Source organism: Arachis ipaensis, chromosome B1 (assembly GCF_059453495.1).
Source record: "Arachis ipaensis isolate K30076 ecotype BB chromosome B1, ASM5945349v1, whole genome shotgun sequence".
NCBI classification, from domain to species: Eukaryota; Viridiplantae; Streptophyta; class Magnoliopsida; order Fabales; family Fabaceae; genus Arachis; species Arachis ipaensis.
The window spans coordinates 141850338-141871440 of NC_142436.1; the positions used below are offsets into that span (position 1 = coordinate 141850338).

Consider the following 21103-nt stretch of genomic DNA (forward strand, 5'->3'; position numbering starts at 1 on the left):
TGAAAAATCATGAAGCGCCCAGCTGGCGCCGCCCCATTTCCTGAAATAAATGCGGCAAATTACCCCAGAAGAGGTAAATGGCAATCTTTTAATAACAAGAAAAATTATGGAAGGAAAAGGAATTATGTTCAAAAGAGAGGATCTTACCAGAAGTGGGATAAAGAAAGAAATATTGGGCAAAATAAATCAACAGATGATAAGTGTTTCCGTTGTGGTGGAAAGGGTCATTGGTCACATACCTGTCGTACCCCAAGGCACCTAGTCGATCTTTACCAGGCATCTTTGAAAAAGGATGACAAAGGAAACGAAACAAATTTTGTTTCAAATGATGCTAAAAATTCCACCACTCATTATGATGTATCTGATTTCTTTGAAGATCCTGAAGGAAATATTGGTCATTTGATTAATGATGGAATAGTTTAATATGTGAGATTGTTAAGTATCCATGCAAATAAATAATGTAAAGAACTTATTGTTAAGTTTTATTTTTTGTGTATTTAAGTTTCAAATGTGATGTATATAAATAATGAAATATTAATGTTTATGATTTTTGAAATCATTAAATGTGTCATGTTTAAAAAACAAAGTTTTAGTATATGACATTATTTTTATGTAGCAGCAAAAATTCTACCAAAAAGTGTTTTTTTAAATAAAAGAAATTATATAAATAAAGCTTAAAACCAAAAAGTCAGATGAACATTTAACTCATAGAAATCATGCTTGGTCTTTGCCAATTGCGCCATGTATTTAACTTGTATACTTATCAACCAAACCGATGTCTTTGGCACACATTGTTACTGAATAATGAATGATGAATATTTCATTAACTTATGTCACATTGCTCTGGATCTTTCTTTCTTCTTATACTCTCTCTCTTCACATGAAGTCTCAGGGAATATTGCTCTTCCAATTTCGCCTCCGGTTCTCTTCTACAATTCCTCCGCCTCTCTTTCTCGTTGTCAGATCCATTTAGTTCTCTGTTTTTTTTAATTCATATATTATTTTTTTATTTAAATATTGATTTAAAATTGTGTTTATATATTAAATTAGATTGGATCTGAATTTTTTATTTATTCTGTATTTGTTATTATTAATAGTTATAATTTGTTTTGAAATGGTGGTAGAGAGGTGGTTATGGTGATTTTAATGGTAGTAATTTGAATTGAAATAATGGTAAAAAAGTGGTGTTGATGGTTTGTGGTAGGGATAACATTGTCATTTTCTTAGAATCATAAATTACATATAGTGTTATGTCCTTGAGTACCAAACAAGTTCTCAAATTTCATGTGTCATTGTGTCTATGTCATTTTGTATATTTGTGTCTGTGTCTTATTTATCTCCACCCACTAACCAAACGGAGCCAAGTACACATTATTATTGTACACAACTCTGCATATAATGCAGAAGTACTTGGCCTTGTAAACACGTTAATTCTCTGCACCTAGTGCAATTGATATTCAGTTCTTTACTTTTCTCTGAGTTTACTCAAAACGTGTTATCAATATCATGTTTAGTTTAAGATAAATATAGAGGCTGAATAGTAGATTTGTAATTTAAAAAGTTAAATGAGAATATTTTTGAAAAGAAATGTTATAAAAGTTTCAATCTTCGTCCCCGGAAATTTTAGTCCCGTATGTCCCAATTTTCTGGAGGTATTAAAGGGACTGAAATTTTGTGTCGGAACTGAAATTTTATTTCTAATCTCTAGTCACCAAACACAATACTCAGTCCCCAATCTCAATCCCAGTTTTAGGAAACAAACGCTATCTAAAAGTATTAAAAAAGAAAAAACTATTATTTATGAGCTGCGTTTGACCTTGTGATATTGATATTTACCATTTTTCATGACTAAGCTCGTGGTTCCTCTTTTTTAATATGGAGAGAATTTTGTGAATGACAATAAAAAGATACTACATTACATAAATGACAGTGTTAAGTTTTTTTTTTCCTAGATGTTAACTTGGTGAATTTTTTTTATTTGAAGAAATTTTTTAAAGATATTAGTTATCATGCATACAAACAAATATACTGATTTAACCCGAAAGCTATTTACCTTGAATTCCGGATTTCACACTATCTATGGAGACAAGGAGATTAAAAAAATGTGTGACAACAAGAAGGAGAACAAGGATAGAGATGAGCTTTATTTATTTTTCGATCATTATATTTTAAATAATGTGATCTTAAGTAGTAGTGAAGAAGAAAACAATAGTACAACTGGAGATATGGAATTTTCTAATGTTGCAATTTCTCATGAAATATAGGCCTCCACTTTTAAGTTTTAAGGAGGATGATAGTGAAGAAGTCACAATGTGCAATTTTTTTCCCAATAAGGCTGCAAGTAATTAAAACAATATCAGGTTCTCCAAGACTTGAATATCACTTCAATTCAACTAACGAAAGGTTCAATTCAATCAATAACATTATTACCTTGAATTAAGGACAACTAAAGAATGATCTTTTTGGGTTCTTTGTATGCTAGACTCTATGACAATGGTATATGCTCCACAATGACGTTTTAAGTTTTCTTCTTTAGCCTTTCAATTTCTTCCTCCATTTGATACACAATTAATGCTTTAATCATCACTAACACTTTTTTTCTCGTAGGCGACATGGAGTTGACGAGCTTTCAAGGGTCGCAATGTTCACCAATCACATACCTAAATTGGGAAAAGAATTTGTTTCAAAATAATGGTTAGGATCATGGAGAATAGGAGCAATATTGAAGGAAACAGAGTGTCATTTGTGCACAAATAGGCGTAGAAATCAATTTGTCTTTTATGTATGCGTGATAACTTACCGTGATAAATAAGATAGTTCTGTTAACAGTTGGCGGAGCAAAATGGGTTAGAAACCAATGTGACTTACCAAATGAATTGTTGGGGATTAATAAGCTAATTAAATTTATTTGGGGATTTAAATGTCTAATCTAGAATTTGTTGGAGACAAAAATAGCATGGTTCTAAAAAATCAGACTGGACGATTTGATCGGATTAACTGATTTTTTTACCGGTCCGGTAAGGATAAAAACTGTCTGGTAAAAAATGGTATACAAACCGGTCGAACCAATAATTAACAATTGTTAGACCAGTCCGATTTTTGGAGTGTTACTGGTTCAGAACCAAAGTCCCCCAAACGCCGTCATTTTTATTTTTTCATTTAAAAAAAACATTCAGAATGATACCCTTTGGCCCTTTCTCGCTCTGAAAACTAGAAAAGAAGTAAAGAACTCAAAAACCCAACCCTAAACTCTCTTCAATATTCAGCCACCATTCTATTTCAGAGCTCAAATTCATCGCCAAACCCTTCTCCTCAGGTGGAGGATTTATTAAAATAAAATTGTTATAAGATATATGAATAAATCTTAGTGCTAGTCATATAACTTAAGAAAAATACTATATGAACAAATGTTTTTGTGTTGTCTCACTCTTTAATCCTTATTTTAACACCTAGCAAGTTCTTGTTATGTTGACACCTAAATTGTTTAGACTTAGTTGAATATCACTTGTATATCTAACACTGCTCATAAATAAACATGCTTATTTTGGATAATGTAACATAAAAAAAAAAGTTCTACAAATAAAAATATTACGAATATAAAAGGCTAGAGAGTAGATAATTAGTACGAAGAAAATTAGAATTCTTAAAAGAGAGAATAAAAAATTTTCAATTCAAATATTAAATTTTATTTACTATGCTGCACATATACGTCAAATATTAAATATTTTATATCGACTAACATATTAATATTATATTTCTAACACTTCAACATCTTTACAATGATAGAAAAAGTAAGAAATTATTAATTCCATCAATTGTATTTTTCCAGTAAAGCTCAATCTAGGTTTACAAGTTTTATCCAAACCAAGATTTTGAAATTAAAATTGAGCCAATCATGGAACTAATAGAGTTAAAAATTTCAAAGTTTAAGGTTTAACTGAGATTTAATTAAGACTAAATCAAATATAATAAAATAATATATTTATATATAAATATATATTCTTAAACAAATTATATTTTATTATTTTAAATCGTTTAATCATTAAAAACTAGGTCAGTAAATCAGTTACCCAAATTTTTAATTTTTGACCAGTTTTTTTTTTTTTTTTGTGACAATTTTTGACCAGTTTGCTAAAGACAATTGGATTTTACCCTAAACTAGATCGGTCTTTCTCGGTTAAAACTAATAAAACTAGTATGAATCATGATCCAAACACATTCTTTTTGTTTCACCAGCCTTATCTAATATTGGGGATGGCCAATAGAAAATCAAACGCACACCAAACTCCAAAAGAGATTATTTCTGAAAATTTTCTAGTGACTTAAGAGAGGGGAATTGAATTAAGAAAACACAATATATAGTAACTTTTACAGATTATACATAACCTAGAAAAACAAGAGATTATTTCTAATTTTATCTCGTAACACAGAAGAGAGAAAGAGAGATAGGTTGACACCAGGATATATAGCATGGTTTGGTCTCCTATTCACTGAGACCTACGTCCAATTTTTACCATAAATCACTCAAGAATAAAGAAGAAAACTCGAGCTTCATTGGCTGGATATGCAAACTATTTGTTGCTTTCTTCCTTAAAAAGAATATTCTCTTTTGTTCCTTCAGCCGTTGCATACAATCTGACATAGACCGTTTGGCTTGATTGAGGAGAACTTCCTTGTTTTACTTCACAATAAGTGCAACATCTTTTTTTTTTTTTTTTGTGCTTGATATGTTGTGGAATATTGTATGCTTGTTGTTTTGTCCTTGATCATGATTTCCTGATATCAAAACCTGCAAAACATGAAATAGAAAGTTAGTCAATTTAGGCAAAATTAAATGTTTGTCATTATCAAGGTAGTTATGACAATGCTTGACTCAACAATCTCCTCTTTGATGACGAACACTTTTAAACTGAATCAGAGTGACAGGATAAAGATAACTTCCCTGATAATGCAACCAGCTAGCTCTCGTTGTCTATGTGTGCTAATGCCATAAGATAAATGAATAATCCATCATAAGAATAATATAAGCAAAACAAAATTCAAGCAAAACATTTGATAAGTCATAAATTAGTTTAATTTCTCTCTTTTTGTCATCAAGGATGAAAATTAAAAGCACCTACACCAGAGATAAAGTCCTAGTAATCCAAAGAAAATTAAAGGTTATTAAGGTCATCTTTCAGCAGAATAAAATAGGAGATAAAAAAAAGTCTCTTAAAAACTCAACTTCAACAGCAGTAGCATAGAGATATTTTTTGGTATCAGAGGTAAACTCATAAGATGATTCCTCTTCCTCTTCACCAGAAAAGTAGGATTCATTGTTGAGTTCATCAAGGTAGCTCTTGAGGATGTGCATCCGTTGCTTGGATTTTCTTAAGGCCAATTCTTGTTCACTTTCTTGCTTCCATTGGAGTTCAGTGCTTGTAATCATTAAGACAGTGAGACATAATACTTCTTGAATCAAATCTTTGACAATGCCTGCGAGAATCTTCAGCTTTGAACCTTTGGTAGGCTTCTCGGATCAATAAGCGAGTCTGGGATAGTAAAATATCCAGAAATCTCAGCATGGGATTGAAATTGTCCATCCAGCTATCTTTTTTATCGTACGTGTCCTTCCAATAGTGTTATTCTCCTCGTAATTTCATTAGAGAACCCAACCCTAAACCCTCTTCGATACCCAGCCACCATCCCATCTCAAACTCATCGCCAAACCCTTCTCCTCGGGTGGAGGGTGCTGTTGCCGGATGGAACCGATTGTGGTGCCGTTGTCGCCTGTGGAATGGCCCTCTTCTCATCGTTCCTCTTCTCGTTGCCGTTGCACGAAAGTCTGCGACTCCGTGTTGAGCTCGTGGTGTTGAGATCTCATTGCTCTCTCTCTGCGTTGAGGTATCATCGTTCTCTCTCTTCGAGCTCAACGTCCCTCTTCGAGCTCTCTCTGTCCGAGCTCAAATCCGTCTCCGTCACTTTCTCATTCCTCCGTCGCCGTCACTTTCTCAGCAACATGGTTCTGACTTCAGAATCCAAACTAAACTGAAAACACATCAGCAACAAAAACTACATTGAATCCAATTTCAAACTCAGAATTCAAATTAAATTGAATTCAAAATCAGACCAGCATTCAACAAATTAAATAATTAAGCATCAATAAAATTAACTCATGAAATCAGGCAGAAATCCAGCAACAATATTATTTCAGAAAATCAGAAACAACATTATTTCCAAAAATCAACAACTCGGAATAAGCAAAAATTAACAAAATCAGTAATTCAGTATCATTATCTCAGCAACTCAGAATCAGCAGTGCTTACCGGCGGTTTGGGAGGAAGGAAAGTGGCGGCGATGGAGGAATAAGAAGTGACGGCGACGGATTTGAGCTCGGACAGAGAGAGCCAGAGAGAGCTCGAAGAGGGACGTTGAGCTCGGACAGAGAGAGAAAAACGACGAGACCTCAATGCAGAGAAAGAGAGAGCACAATGAGACCTCAACACCACGAGCGCAACACAGAGTTGCAGACCTTCGTGCGATGGCGAAAGAAGAGAAACGACGCGAAGAGAACAGTTCCACAAACGACGTCGGCACCACAGTCGGTTTCGTCCGGCGGCAACAGCACCCTCCACGCGAAGAGAAGAGTTCGGCGATAAATTTGAACTCTGAAGTGGGATGGTCGCTGGGTATCGAAGAGGGTTTAGGGTTGGGTTTTTGAGTTCTATATTTCTTTCCAAGTATTCAGAGGGAGAAAGTGCGATTTTGATTTCTGAATCTGTTTTTTTTTTAATGAAAAAATAAAAACAAGCGCGTTTGGAGGCCTTTGGTTTTAAACCAATAACATTCTAAAAATTGGACTGGTCTAACAATTGTTAATTACTGGTATAGGACTGGTCTAACAATTATTATTTTATACTTATAATTAACTAGATTGCATGCTTTAATAAGGTTTTAAATCACACTAATGAATTTTGTTCATCCTCTTCTTGAAGTTCCTGAAGATCTTGTTTGCGATTGTCTTGGCGGTATTTCTCTAAAATTTTTTTCTTTTTTTTCCACTTGATATGTGTTTCTTTGTGATAAATACACAAATAAATTGCCTATAGAATTATGTATTTTTTGGTTGAGAATCAGAATTGTTTGAATTAATCATTTAATTTTTACACAAAGATGCTTTAATCATGGTTTTGGTTGCATGGCACGTCTGTCATGTCTAATCTTCATTCAAATAGATCTATCTACTGCTTTATTTCTCCAAACCAACGTGTAATCTTGTCGTTATACTAATTATGTTGGACAGATACATTTTTTTGTATGAGACTATAACAAGATCAAAGTTTGAGGTGCTGTCATCTGAAGTAATCCATATGTTTCAACATTTCATTTTGGCTATCTATTATCTGATAAAGTCATAGGATTCAATTATGTATTCTATAGACCCTTTTCTGAGGATATATTTAAAACTTACAAGCAGCAGAAATTCTACCAAGAAGTGTTTTTTTAAATAAAAAAAATTATATAAATAAAGCTTAAAACCAAAAGACGGATGAACATTTAACTCATAGAAATCATGCTTGATCTTTGCCAATTGCACCATGTATTTAACTTGTATACTTGTCAACCAAACCGATGTCTTTGGCCCACATTGTTACTGAACAATGAATGATGAATATTTCATTAGCTTATGTCACATTGCTCTGGATCTTTCTTTCTTCTTAGACCAACCCGATTTTTGGAGTGTTACCGGTCTAGAACCAAAGTCCTCCAATCACTATCATTTTTTCCTTAAAAAAAACATTCAGAAATCAAAATCCCCTCTTTGATACCTTTTGGCCCTTTCTCGCTCTGAAAACTAGAAAAGAAGTAAAGAACTCAAAAATCCAACCCTAAACCCTCTTCGATATTCAGCCATCGCCGAACCCTTCTCCTCGGGTGAAGGATTTATTAAAATAAAACTGTTATAAGATATATGAATAAATCTTAGTGCTAGTCATATAACTTAAGAAAAATACTATATAAACAAATGTTTTTGTGTTGTCTCACTCTTTAATCCTTAGATCCTTTATTGTTTTTTTTTTATTTTCTGTATATATATATATATATATATATATATATATATATATATATATATATATTTTCTAATAATTTTTTTCTATAATCTAATATTTAGTAATATGATTATATATATAATTGTGCATTTTTAATTAAATTAGTCAAATATAAAATAAAAATAAATACATAATAATACTATATAATATTCTTCAAATAATAAAAATTATGCTTAAACAAATATATTTATAATGAACCAAAAATATTGGAATGATTATAATTTTGAATATTCATACATCTCATATTAAAATAAAATAAAAAAGTAAAATTAAATTAGCTTCTACAAAATGAATAGAGTTATTCCTTAGCACATCTATAATACACTGCTGTTTATATAATTGTAAACAATTAGCAACAAAAGTCTTCGTAAACAGAAATAAACTAATCGAGGAACTTACGCTCTCTATCAATAAACTAATCGAGGAACTTACGCTCTCTATCAATTAGTTCTTCCTTTGTCTCTCTAGCATTAGCCTTCCACCAAATATACTCATTGCTATCTAGCTGAAAACAAAATAAAAGGACACTTAACATAAAGAAATGTGCCATTTTATACCAAACCACAAGGGTTCTTAAATCAAAGTCATGAATTCTAGGAACATGGCAGTGTAAAATCAATTGCAGAAAACAAATGTTGTACAAATACAGAGCAACACCATGCACTTTTGCATCAAATAGAAACTGAAAATAGAGAAAATAAAATAAAAGCCTATGCAACTTGATTCTTTAATTTGAAAGCATGATAAGGAGTGAAGCAAAAGACAGTTACTAATCAGCAAGATTCACAAACTTGACAAAGGCATTAAAATAAATGAGCACTAAATTTTAGCAATCATAATTATTTATACTCTAACTATATCAGAATTGCAAATTGAGCAAGCAATATAATATAATTTGAAATACTAACAACAGAAACAGCAGAAAGCACTTCTCCGAAAGGACTTTGCACAACAGTAACGAGAGTACACTGGGATAACTGGGGCAAGAACAAGTGCAGAATTTTGGAAGAATGCAGCAGATTCCGAAGTCGTCTCTATCTTGGCAGCACGCATTTTGATTGAAGACAAGAGAAACTGAAACAGATCCTCCTCCTCCATTTTGATTGATGGAGGGAAGACAATTGCACCTGCAGCAATTGCATGGCCTGCAGCAGTGATACAAACAAAATTAGGAATCGCTCAGAGTTTCAATCTTCAAAGCTAAACAATATTAACATACTATTCATATGTGAAAATCAAAGAAAGAAAGGCAAAGTTACGGCAACAACATTGAGGAGTGTGATAGGATCAAGGTTAATAACTCAGTGTAGTACTACAATTAATAGTCAAGACTTAAATGCTGTAGTAGGTTAGGACATTACCAATAATTTAGAATGTCACCAGAAACTTTTCTGAATTTGACAAAACCAAATTCTATATGCATTGAAAAACCTAAGCAATGTGCATTAAGAGGTTGCATATCAGATAACCCGTCAATCGTCTGATGACAACAACTAAACACGATAAAGACAACAAGCAATGAATTATATAATGAACACATTTAATCAATAATTCTAATTCACTAAACTAACCAGAGATCTGGAACCAGTTAGACAATCACAGACATTTATAAAATTATTATTTCCTCTAACAGCAAGAAATCATCATTAATTCATTATTTATTGATGGCATCAACTGAATAAAACAAGCGAAATAGAAACTGCGTATCATTGAATCCAGTTGTGTAAATACTACTAAATAGCCAAGTAAAACACTGCACCTGAAGCCCGAGGGCCCATTTTCTCTCAACAGGGATCTGTGGTCTCATTCCTACTCGATAGTCCATATAACCTGGAAGGTGCCCAACAACTGGAGAAGAAACTTCACTGGAATGATTACGATTGAAACCAGCATCCTAAACAGTTACATTATAAAACCAAAAATAAGCTTTTCACAATATCCTAATTGAAAAGAGAAAACAAAGAAACCTAATATCAAGAATAGAAAATCTACAACTCCAGCACAAAATCCATAAGAACTCGTTCTAGCTAGAAAGATAGATTCCATCACATGGAGTGTAGAAAGAAATACTGGGCTGCTTCCCATTTGACACGGGTATAAAGTTAGAAGCAAGTTAAAAAGTCAGATCACTTTATCTTTTTGTTGTAGTGGATGTGAAAATGACTAAACTAATTCACAATTATAAAAATAAAAAAAGAACCACAACAATTTGGATACCATCACAGCCTTTATCTTTTCTTTCTTGAATTACCTTTCATCTATATCAGTAAATTGAGTGAGATCATCTTGATTCACTCTTCCATTCTGTTTTGCTGTTTTGTTCCATGTTAGGTACCAGTTGTTAATACATTAATATCATGTCTTTCTTGATCCTTAAACTATTAACAAAACAGAGGCATAACAAAAATAAAGAGCAAGCTGAAGTTGATGCATGCCAAAAGAAAATTTTCCTAAACTTTCTTAGTAACAATCATCTGAATAACTATCAAGGACAACATCATGTACATCATCAAGACACTTCTGAGCAATCTCGATGCACTTCTCAAACATCACATCAAATTAATTAAGATTAAGAAGAGAACTAGATGAAGTTAGTGTTGTTGGTTGGGTTAGCTGCAGCCTGGTTTTTATATTGGAATTTAATCATGATGAATTGAAAAAAAACATACCTTAGCTGCTCTTGTTCTTGCCCTTGCCCACCTTGACACAGCAGATTCTTGTTTCTCCACATCAAAGAATGAAACTGAACTCCTTTTAAGAGCAGCAAAATCCAATGCCTTCCACCTTCATCATTCAAAAACATTCAATTATTTACATGTATAAGATAGAAATTTAATCAAACACCTAGCGCGCACCAACAAAAAAAAGGCATGTTTTCATGAAAAACTAACCATAGTTCCTCCACCACCACAGCACAATCTGCCCAGTATCTTCTGGTATGGTAACTCTTATAAACCTTCTGCAGCTTAGTGGCAGCTGCATTGAATTCGCTTTGGAGAAAAAGAAATTAACAAAAACACAAAAAATGCTTGACAATTAGTACTATAGTAGTAGTAGTAGGCAAGGAATCAAATTTCTGGAAGCTTTGGAGGAAGTTATGCATGTCTTCCATAAAGGACTAACTAACTATATATAGTATTTAAAAGAAACGACAATACAGGGGGAAATAAGAGGAAAGTTACAGTGGAACCCTACCCTACCATGTTATTAATTAGTAGGGGGCTGAGTACTCAGAATCAAATAATTTTAGGAGAGCGGATAACAGGCTGGAGACCGCAGCAGCACAGATAAATATTTCCGTCCAATTCTTCCTACTTTATTCATTCACTCTCATTAGTTTTATAGTAACCCTTTAATTTTAACGAAATTTCTGCACAATTATTATTTTCACTGGATGCGTAATTAAATAATAACACATTACAATTCTTTTTCTAAGGAATGGCCGTTTAATTGCAACAAGAATGAGAAGCTACATAAGAATTTATACAGCTGTTTTTATCCATATGTAACTCAAAACTTGGTTAATAAAACTCCTATTTCCACTGTGCTTCATCAAATAACAGTATTATACATTCTAGGACCAAGTTTTTCCCTTTTTCCCATTTGCTGTTATTTTTTTGACACATTTTAATTGGCTATTATCACTAAAATTCAAAGCATCTATGATCTATCTGTGTGTAATGGTGATCTTAGCTAAGACCTATTACCAACATCTTCAAATATTAGATAGGGAGTGAAATCTTTTTACTATTCCGACTAATTGATCCTAAGAGATATCATTAGAGATGATGCTTATTTAAGTCTTTAATTAGAAGATAAAGAGAATTCTTAGGTTTTTTTCCTGTTTTCATATTCAGCTGATATGCTTTCACGACAGTAACACAAATGACGCCTCATTTTAATTTTATATAATGCTTGCAGTTTTACCTAAAAACAATGGCAAAAATAGGCAAACAAAAGGAGGCAAAGTTTCATTATCTTAATCATCCTAATCATGCTTATAAACGTATCAACTTAAAAAAATAAAAAATAAAAACAGAATCAATACGGAGACAAAACTAAAGTAATGCAGCAGAGAGCAGACACCACTTACCACTCTTGGATAAAAACAAAAATCAGTTCGAATGCATCCTTTGGAAGTGTCACACCTAACTCTTCTTCGAGGGGTTCAGCTCCAAGCGTATCTGGCTCATGCATCAACTTGGTTTACTCTCAAATTTCAACATTCTAATTGAAATATAAGAAACAAATAAGAGCATAGTTGTTGTGTTTGTGATTACCGAGCAGAAACCGGTTTCTAAAATCGGAACCCTAAACCCCGTCAAATTTCAGAACCAAATAGAAATTAATACATACCTAATCAACGACGTGAGCACAGAGAGGACGATGAGAAGCGCAGAGATCGACGATGGTGAGGGCGGCGCAGCAACGATCAGTGCAGGAGGGTCGAGAAGGAGCGACGGTCGAGTGGTGAGTGTGTGCAGCGATGTGGTGAGTGCGTGCAGCGATGTGGTGAGTGGGGGGCGAAGACGGTCAATGGCGATAGCGAGAGGGTTTTCGATCTTAGCGTAGGTGAGCTCTTTGAAAGTGTTTTCTTCGGGCTTTGGAGGTGAGTGATGAGCTTTGGAGGGAAACGAAAAAAATTTCACCGAGTGTGAGTTGAGTGTGCTTTCAGGTAAAAAGAGGAAAAAAATTTACCGAAGTGTCAAGTTTTTGCTTCTAGATAGAGGTGGATGTTAGAATACTCCCTCATGTTTGGAGTTTTAAAATTTTTTTATATTATCAATATTGTAATATATGTTGGCACAATTTTTTAACAAGTATTCTATTAATAGAGTCTTTATTATATATTGATAACATCATCAAACAATTAATGCCAACAAATTATACTTTTTAAAGTTAATATTTAAAAAATTAACACTAACATAAAATTATACTTTTAAATAAAAATTATAAAATAATAATAAAATATTAATCTTCCATCTTTACTTATTAAGCAACATTTTTTCTTAATTAGTGTTTTATTAGTGTTAATTTTTTTATTGAAATAAAATAAAAAATTATTGTTTTTCATAACAATTTTTTTATTTTTATCTTTTAAGATTTATTTTGTTTTAGAATTTCATAAACTCATTCCAGTACGATCTAAATCATACTGGTATATTTTAATTTTTATTTAATCTAATTTTATTCACATAATTTAAAATTTTAAATTATAAAAATTTTAAATTAAAGGTTAAATAAATATAATTTCATTAATAACTTAATTTAATTTAATAAAAATAAACGTATTCATATTATTATATTCATATGATTAATTATATTTATTCGATTTAAAAAAATAACTATATAAAATTATTAATTATAAATTAAAAAATTAATATACTCATATTATTTTTAATACGATTATGTTTACAATACTTCCTAATAGTTTGGTGAATCAACCGTGTATAAAGTTTTTAATTATTTAATAAATCAATACTCCATATATTTTTATTTTCAAATTAGTTTTTTGCAATTAAAATTTTCATTATTTTTTTATATTTATTTTACCTCTTCTGCTTTAAATTAAAAAATCCTTTATATTTATTTTACCTCGTAGCTCTCTTACTTAAATCTCACTTCTAACCAAATCTATCACCGTTGTACTACCGTCACCGGTGTCTTGTTTAACGTTACATATCCTTCGTCATTTTCTATTCGTATTATTTTTATTATCTTAAGTAAAAAATATCTCTAACTATATTTTTTAGGTAAGATTTATTAATCTTTTCAGATATTATGTACTTATATATACACTCTAGTATTATTAATTTGAAAGATTACATATATCTATCTCTTTTGTTGAGATATTTAAAAATCATATTTAACCGCTTTAAAAAAATAATACGAATATGCTTGTTTAAATAAAAAAAATTTAGAATAATAAGAGTATTATGTCCTTTTAATTCTTTTAAATTTTTATTTTTATCATAATTTTATAATAATTTAATGTCAATCTAAAAATAAAATAAATTTAAATTAAAACAAAAAATTTAACCCAAATAGAATTTAATAATTTATTGCTTATTTTCCCAAGACGTTGCAAACAAGATTTTGTCAGTTAAAATTCAGCAGAGCAGGGACAAATTGCAATGGAATTTGAACAAATCCAAGCAATATGATACAGCTTCAGGTTACAGAATTGGCTATTTATTTTACCATCCGCCTCTGGAGCTTTGCCCTAATTATATGCAGCAAAAAAAGCCGTGGATTGATCTATGGAAGTTGAACTTGCCTCACAAAATTAAACTATTTATCTGGAAAGCTCTCCATGGCCGACTTCCGGTGCTTGCTCAGATTCATCACCACATCTCATCTATATCACCAATATGCCCATGCTGTCATGAAGCAATGGAAACAGTCACTCATTGTTTGATCGATTGCTCTAGAATTAAAGACGTATGGTCTCAGAGTTATCTTCGTGACTGTCTTCTCCCTCAGAGTCCTAACGACTTTTGGACATGGTGGACTGCATCAACAGAGATACTTAACTCGTTGAAGAATGCTGACCGTAATCCTCAATTACTTGCCATTATTTGCTGGAACTGCTGGAAAGCTTGCAACCAGTTGATTTTTGAAGGTTCTATTTCTATGCCGTCTGCCATTCTAGCAAGCTATGTCCAAAGAACTCCCAGTTTAGGTCATCATCTCCATGAGGCAAGCTCTTAGTTGCATTCAATTTGATTTATCATTCTTTCTTCTTTAAGATTTTTCTTCGTTTTTCGACCACGCACCGTTGGATGAATGCCTTCAGTGTAGTGTTTTTGGGAAATCCTCACCTTTTATTATGTTGTCCTGCCTTTGGACATCTTTGTATTTCATTTTTCAATAATTAATGAAATATAACATACTATCTTTGGGAAAAAAATGATGATTCTTCTCTCTCTTCTTAATTAAGGAGCACTAAAACTCCAAACAAGTTTTTTCTCTTACTTTTAATTAAAGAGCACTAAAACTCCAAACAACTTTGGAGTATCAAATCACATCCCCTAGATACATTAGGCATCACTTTTGAAGTGCACCCAAAACTTAACAAATAAGTTATTCTCTAAAAGCGCTCTCTTTGATACGAAAAGTGCACCCAAAGATATCATCATACGGCTACGCCTTATAAGTGATTTCTATAATACCTAAGGCTACACTTTTTAAACGATGCCACAATTGTGTTTCCTTTTCTCTTATAAAAAGGTAACACGGAGAAAAGCGTAGCCTATTCTATAAATAGGCTACGCTTTTCAAATGTAGCTTAAAAAAATGTGGCTGAATGGGTATTTTTCTTGTAGTCTCGTCGCCGTCGCACGAAGGTCTGCGACTCCGTGTTGAGCTCATGGCGTTGAGGTCTCATTGTGCTCTCTCTCTCTGTGTTGAGGTCTCACCGTTCTCTCTCACTCTCTGTCCGAGCTCAATGTCCTTCTTCGAGCTCTCTCTCGCTCTCTCTGTTCGAGCTCAAATCCGTCGCCGTCACTTCTCATTCCTCCGTCGCCGCCACTTCCTTTCCTCCATCGCCGCCGGCTAACACTACTGCTTCAATATATTTTTGTTTGTTTTGTAATAATGTTGATTCTGAGTTGCTGAGATAATGATTCTGAATTACTGATTTTGTTAAATTTTGCTTATTCTGTGTTGCTGATTTTTTGAAATAATGTTGCTGATTTTCTGAAATAATATTGTTGCTGGATTTTGATTTTCTGATTTCGTGAGTTAATTTTATTAATGGTTAATTTATTTAATTTGTTAAATACTGGTGTGATTCTGAATTCAATTTAATTTGAATTCTGAGTTTGGAATTGGATTCAATTTAGTTTTTGTTGTTGTTTAGTTTGGATTTAGAAGTCAGAACCATGTTGCTGATTAATGGATTAGAATCCCAAAAACTAAATATGATTATATGCTTTGGCTATGTTATATTCAACAGATTTAAGAATTTGTGATTGAATTGAACTTTGTTTTGTGTTACGAATGTATGATTCTTGGTTAGAGGATTTTTACTGTTCTGTTCTTTTATGTGAGATGGAAATGATACTCTTATTAAAAGTTATTGATTACTAGATTATTAGAAGTTATTGTTTATTACTTGATTGAAACTTAGAAATTAATTAAAAAGATTTATTTTGTGAACTTTTAATGATAAATTACGGACATTTTGAAATTAGTTTAGAAATTATTAAATTTGAATAAATGAAATTATATATTGAATTTTTAATAATTTTATTGTATATTTAAGCAAATCGGTTCAATCACGGTTCGATCCCAGTTGAACCATTGAACCTATCACTCGATCAGTTCAATAACCGGTTTGGTTCTTGCAACCTTGGAAAGTAGGTCAATACTCCTAAAAAGTTTGCAATGCGATGAGTGAATCCATGTTTATGGCTGCTGCGTTAAACCCTCCCAAAACCCCCCTTCAAACTCAACCTCACACCCGCTTTTCCGCCTGCCCCAACCTCCACCGCACTCACTTTCAAACCAAACAACAACTTCCCCACATTCTCCGCCACCGTACAACCACAAAAACACGCCGCTCTACTTGACACTCTTCTCAACAGCACACGCAAGAATCAAGTGCTCCAATCCATTAGAACCACCTCCCCCTTCAACTGCCTCTCCGAAACAAAACTTCACCATACAGTTCCAGCCCTTACCTCCAAAACCAGGGAAAAGGTGCATATTTCCCTCTTTGATCCCTCTCCAATTTATCTACTCATTAATACAAATGAATGGAAGTCGAGATTTCTGGTAAAATTGCAACAGTAATATAAAAGCAGAAAATATTGACTAAAAAAAATCATCTAAAAAATTAATGAATTTGCTTATTTGTGGTCTTATGGCACAAGTTAGAGACATATGATAATGGAGAGTACCTTGTTCTAGTTACGTTGATAGAGTCCTTGCCTCAATTCCCTTCAAGGGACATGTTTTGTGTTCTTATTCTCTATCCTTGTTCTCTGTATGAACTGTTTACTTGGTTCATCATGGATCACACTCAATGTTCTTTATTCCCACTTGTAGGTGCTTAACCAGACAAGCTTGTGTTGGTTTGAGAGAACCTAACATATAAATGCTAATTCCGTTGTGTCCATTCCTGATCCTAATGTTATCATAGCAAAGAAATGTTCTATTTTTCTGTTGAGTTTGTTGGTGAGTGTTTTGTTAATTGGTATTTCGGATTGGTGCTTGCATACACATTTTATCAAATGATTTCAATGGCTATGAATTGGCATATATGTTTGGTATAGGTTGTGGAGGAGGAGTTAGTTTGCTGGAAATGATAGCTTGAAAAGTATGATAGAAATAGATTATGTTTTCTCGGAACTGGGATAAAAGTAAACATTGCAATTATCATTAAGTGCTCTAAGTTTATTCATGCTACCCAAATTTCAACATGCCATGCTCATTCTTTATTCATGTTGCCGTCAATATTATCAAAATATTTTCTTTACAAAAGTGTAGATGAAGATTCTAGAAACTATTTGTTGACACCTTATTACGGCTGGTTTGTAGCTAGAGGGTTTGTGACCGGAAGGACTAATACTTCACTATGGACAGTCTATAATAAAGGCATTCGGAACTATTGTGGCAATGTCCTCCCGATAGTGAGGTCCCTATATTTTTTATTTTGCTTTCTTATAATTGTTTGTCTCTTTATTTTATAGGCTATATTGTTATACAACACATAACAAGTTTGGTAAAAAACCAAAAGCTAGTTGAAAATATATTCACGCCTACAACCAAAGTTGCAGATCATGATGTTCCTGTACTTCCAGATGAGGTATTATTCCTTGTACTCTCATCTGCATCTATCTTTTTAATATATTTGAAGTTATAGTGGAGGACTAGATTTAGAGACCCAAGAAATGAATAGGCAGATCAAATAATGTTGCAAGAATAAGAAACAATAAGCAGATTTATCTTATTATGCTGTTTTTTCTTCGTCTTTTTTTAAGGCAGCGTCAATGTTTTTCTGGATAATATTATTTTCTTAAGAGCCTAGTTCATATCATACAGTACAATTGCTTCTTGATACTAGTGAGGATATGATTAATGATGGATAATATTTTTACCATTTTTTAATAGTTTTCTTTTATCTAACTTTTTCAATTCTTTTTATAATCTGTTTCCCTTGCAGATTATAGAAAGGGAATTAATGACAAGAGCTGATTATGAGGAAGTCAGCAGAAAAGCTTTAAGTCTTTTGAATACCGTCAGGTAATTAAGCATTTTATCATGTCATTTATAAATTTGGTGAAATGAAAAAAAGTAATGGCATGCCTTCTCAATGTATCCCGAGATAGTAACGACACACTCTCAATGTATGTGCTATCTGTTATTTGGATTATAGAGATGAATAGATGGTGTAGACTTATTCTTCAGAATTGTCGGTCTGTTGCACTGGATCACTTCTAGTTCAATGAAAATCTCGAACTTGTCCGTGTATTCTTTTCAATAATGCTTTACTGGAACAAAAGTATAAATTGCATTTCTCTATGATGAGTGGGAAGCTTATCATTATTCTTGCTGTGATGCAATTTGACTTTTGACATTGGCTTGCTTTGATGAAATTTGAATTTCCAGTGGCTTCAGAACATAGCCTTATATTGGTTGACACAAAGTATGAATTTGAGAAGGCAAAAGATGGTTCAATTATGTTGATTGATGAGGTTCATTAGAATCCCTGATGTTTATTAGATTCTAAAATGCACTCCACACAATTTATCAATATAGAATAGAGTTTCGTTTTAGAAGATATTAAGTTGCCAATTCTTATCTTGAACGCTTTAAAAATGGTTTGAAGCCTGAAAATGTTAATAAGGTGCTCTATCTGTATCAATAACTTTATTTCCTATGTAGAGTGCATTATATTTTATTTTTTGCTTAAAGATTTAGGGATATGTTAGCTTATTCGGAATAAAATAACATATCCCTAAACCTTTAAGCAAAAAATAAAATATAATACACTCTACATAGAAAATAAAGTTACTGATATATATAGAGCACTTTATCAACATTTTCAGTCTCTAAACCATTTTGAAAGCGCTCAAGATAAGAATTGGCAATCCTCTACTTGAATCAGGAGTGTGCACCTGCAATTTTCAAAAACTAAACTTTTATTCTATATTCTTAAATTGTGCAGAGTACATTTCAGAATTTAATAAACATCAAGGATTCCAATGAACCTCATCAATCAACATAATTGAACCGTCCTCTGCCTTCCCAAATTCATACTTTGTGTCAACCAATATAAAGCCATGTTCTGAAGCCACACGTGGGAAATTCGAATTTCATCAAAGCAAGCCAATGTCAAAAAGTGAAATTGCATCACAACAATAATAACGATAAGCTTCCTGCTCATCACCAGGTATTTATACTTTTGTTCCAGTAAGCCATTATTGAAAAGAATACATGGACAAGTTCGAGATTTTCATTGAACTAGAAGTGATCCAGTGCAACAGACCGACAATTCTAAAAAATAAGTCTACACCATCTATTCATCTCTATAATCCAAATAACAGATAGCACATACACTGAGAGTGTGTCGTTACCGTCTTGGGATACATTGAGAAGACATATCATTACTTTTTTCATTTCACAAAATTTATAAATGACATGATAAAATGCTTAATTACCTTACCGTATTTAAACAGACTTAAAACTTTTCTGTTTACTTCCTCATAATCAACTCTTGTCATTAACTCCCTTTCTATAATCTACAAGGGAAATTGATTATAAAAAGAATTGAGAAAGCTAGATAAAAGAAAACTATTAAAAAATAGTAAAAACATTATCCATCATTAATCATATCCTCGCTAGTATCAAGAAGCAACTGTACAGTATGATATGAACTAGGCTCTTAAGAAAATAATATTATCCACCTGAAGAAGAAAAACATTGACGCTGCCTTAAAAAAAAAAGAAAAAAACAACATAATAAGATAGATTTGCCTATTGTTTCTTATTCCTGCAACATTATTTGATCTGTCTATTCATTCCTTGGGTTTCTAAATCTAGTCTTTTACTGTAACTTTAATTGTACTGAAAAGATAGATGCAGATGAGAGTACAAGGAATAATACCTCATCAGCCAGCTTTTGGTTTTTTACCAAAACTGTGATGTGTTATATAACATTATAGCCTATTAAATAAAGAGACAAAAAATTGTAAGAATGCAAAACAAAAAATATAAGGACCTCACCATCCGGGAGGACATTGCCACAATAGTTCCAGATGCCTTTATTGTAGACTGTCCATAATGAAGTATAGTACTTCCGGTCATAAACCCTCTAGCTACAGAAGTAATAAGGTGGCAACAAACAGTTTCTATAATCCTCGTCTCTGCTTTTGTAAAAAAAATATTTTGATAAAATTGAGAACAATATGATAAAGAATAAGCATAGCATGTTGAAGTTTGGGTAGTATGAATAAACTTAGAGCACTTAATGATAATTGCAATATTTACTTTTATCCCAGTTGCTCTGGGAAATTCTATTTTTATCGTACTTTTCAAGCTATCATTTCTAGCAAACTAACTCGTCCTCCATAACCTATACCAAATATATATGCCAATTCATAGCGATTGAAATCATTTGATAAAATGTGTTTGCAAGCACCAATCCGAAATACCAATTAACAAAACACTCACCAACAAACTCAACGGGAAAAACATAACATTTCTTTGCTATGGTAACATTAGGATCAGGAGTGGACACAACGGCATTAGCAGTTATATATTGGGTTCTCTCAAATCATCACAAGCTTGTCTAGTTAAGCACCAAGTAAACAGTTCATACAGAGTACAAGGATAGAGAATAATAACACAAAACCTGTCCCTTGAAGGGAATTGAGGCAAGGACTCTATCAAATGCACTCTGTCATAAGACCATAGGTAACCAAATTCATCAATTTTTTAAATGATTTTTTTAGTACAATGTTATGTGCTTTTATATTACTGTTGCAATTTTACCAGAAATCTCGACTT

General features: G+C 32.5%; 1 protein-coding gene, 1 long non-coding RNA gene and 1 pseudogene across 4 annotated transcripts; 1 reads left to right on the forward strand and 2 right to left on the reverse strand.

Moving 5' to 3' along the window:
• Positions 1-4310: 4310 nt before the first annotated feature.
• LOC148578676 (uncharacterized) lies at positions 4311-6754 on the reverse strand. Its single transcript, XR_015902540.1, has 2 exons — positions 6306-6754; positions 4311-6027 (listed from the first exon to the last, which is right to left on the reverse strand). It is a non-coding gene; the product is annotated as an uncharacterized LOC148578676 (long non-coding RNA).
• Positions 6755-8276: 1522 nt separating this feature from the next.
• LOC148578677 (uncharacterized) lies at positions 8277-12757 on the reverse strand. 3 transcript variants are annotated; one of them, XM_088501993.1, is made up of 7 exons: positions 12447-12757; positions 12184-12317; positions 10982-11080; positions 10760-10874; positions 9850-9984; positions 8999-9235; positions 8277-8591 (listed from the first exon to the last, which is right to left on the reverse strand). In XM_088501993.1, exons 2-6 carry the CDS (start codon positions 12285-12287, stop codon positions 9125-9127), a joined length of 564 nt encoding a protein of 187 aa, XP_088358119.1. In that variant the 5' UTR covers positions 12288-12317; positions 12447-12757; the 3' UTR covers positions 8277-8591; positions 8999-9124. The 3 variants fall into 3 exon arrangements, with proteins under 3 accessions (XP_088358119.1, XP_088358118.1, XP_088358117.1); XM_088501992.1 differs by having other exon boundaries at positions 8277-8595; positions 9058-9235; positions 12447-12756; XM_088501991.1 differs by having other exon boundaries at positions 8277-8595; positions 12447-12756.
• LOC148578678 (phosphoribosylaminoimidazole-succinocarboxamide synthase, chloroplastic-like) lies at positions 12477-19323 on the forward strand (annotated as a pseudogene).
• The last annotated feature ends 1780 nt before the right edge of the window (positions 19324-21103 follow it).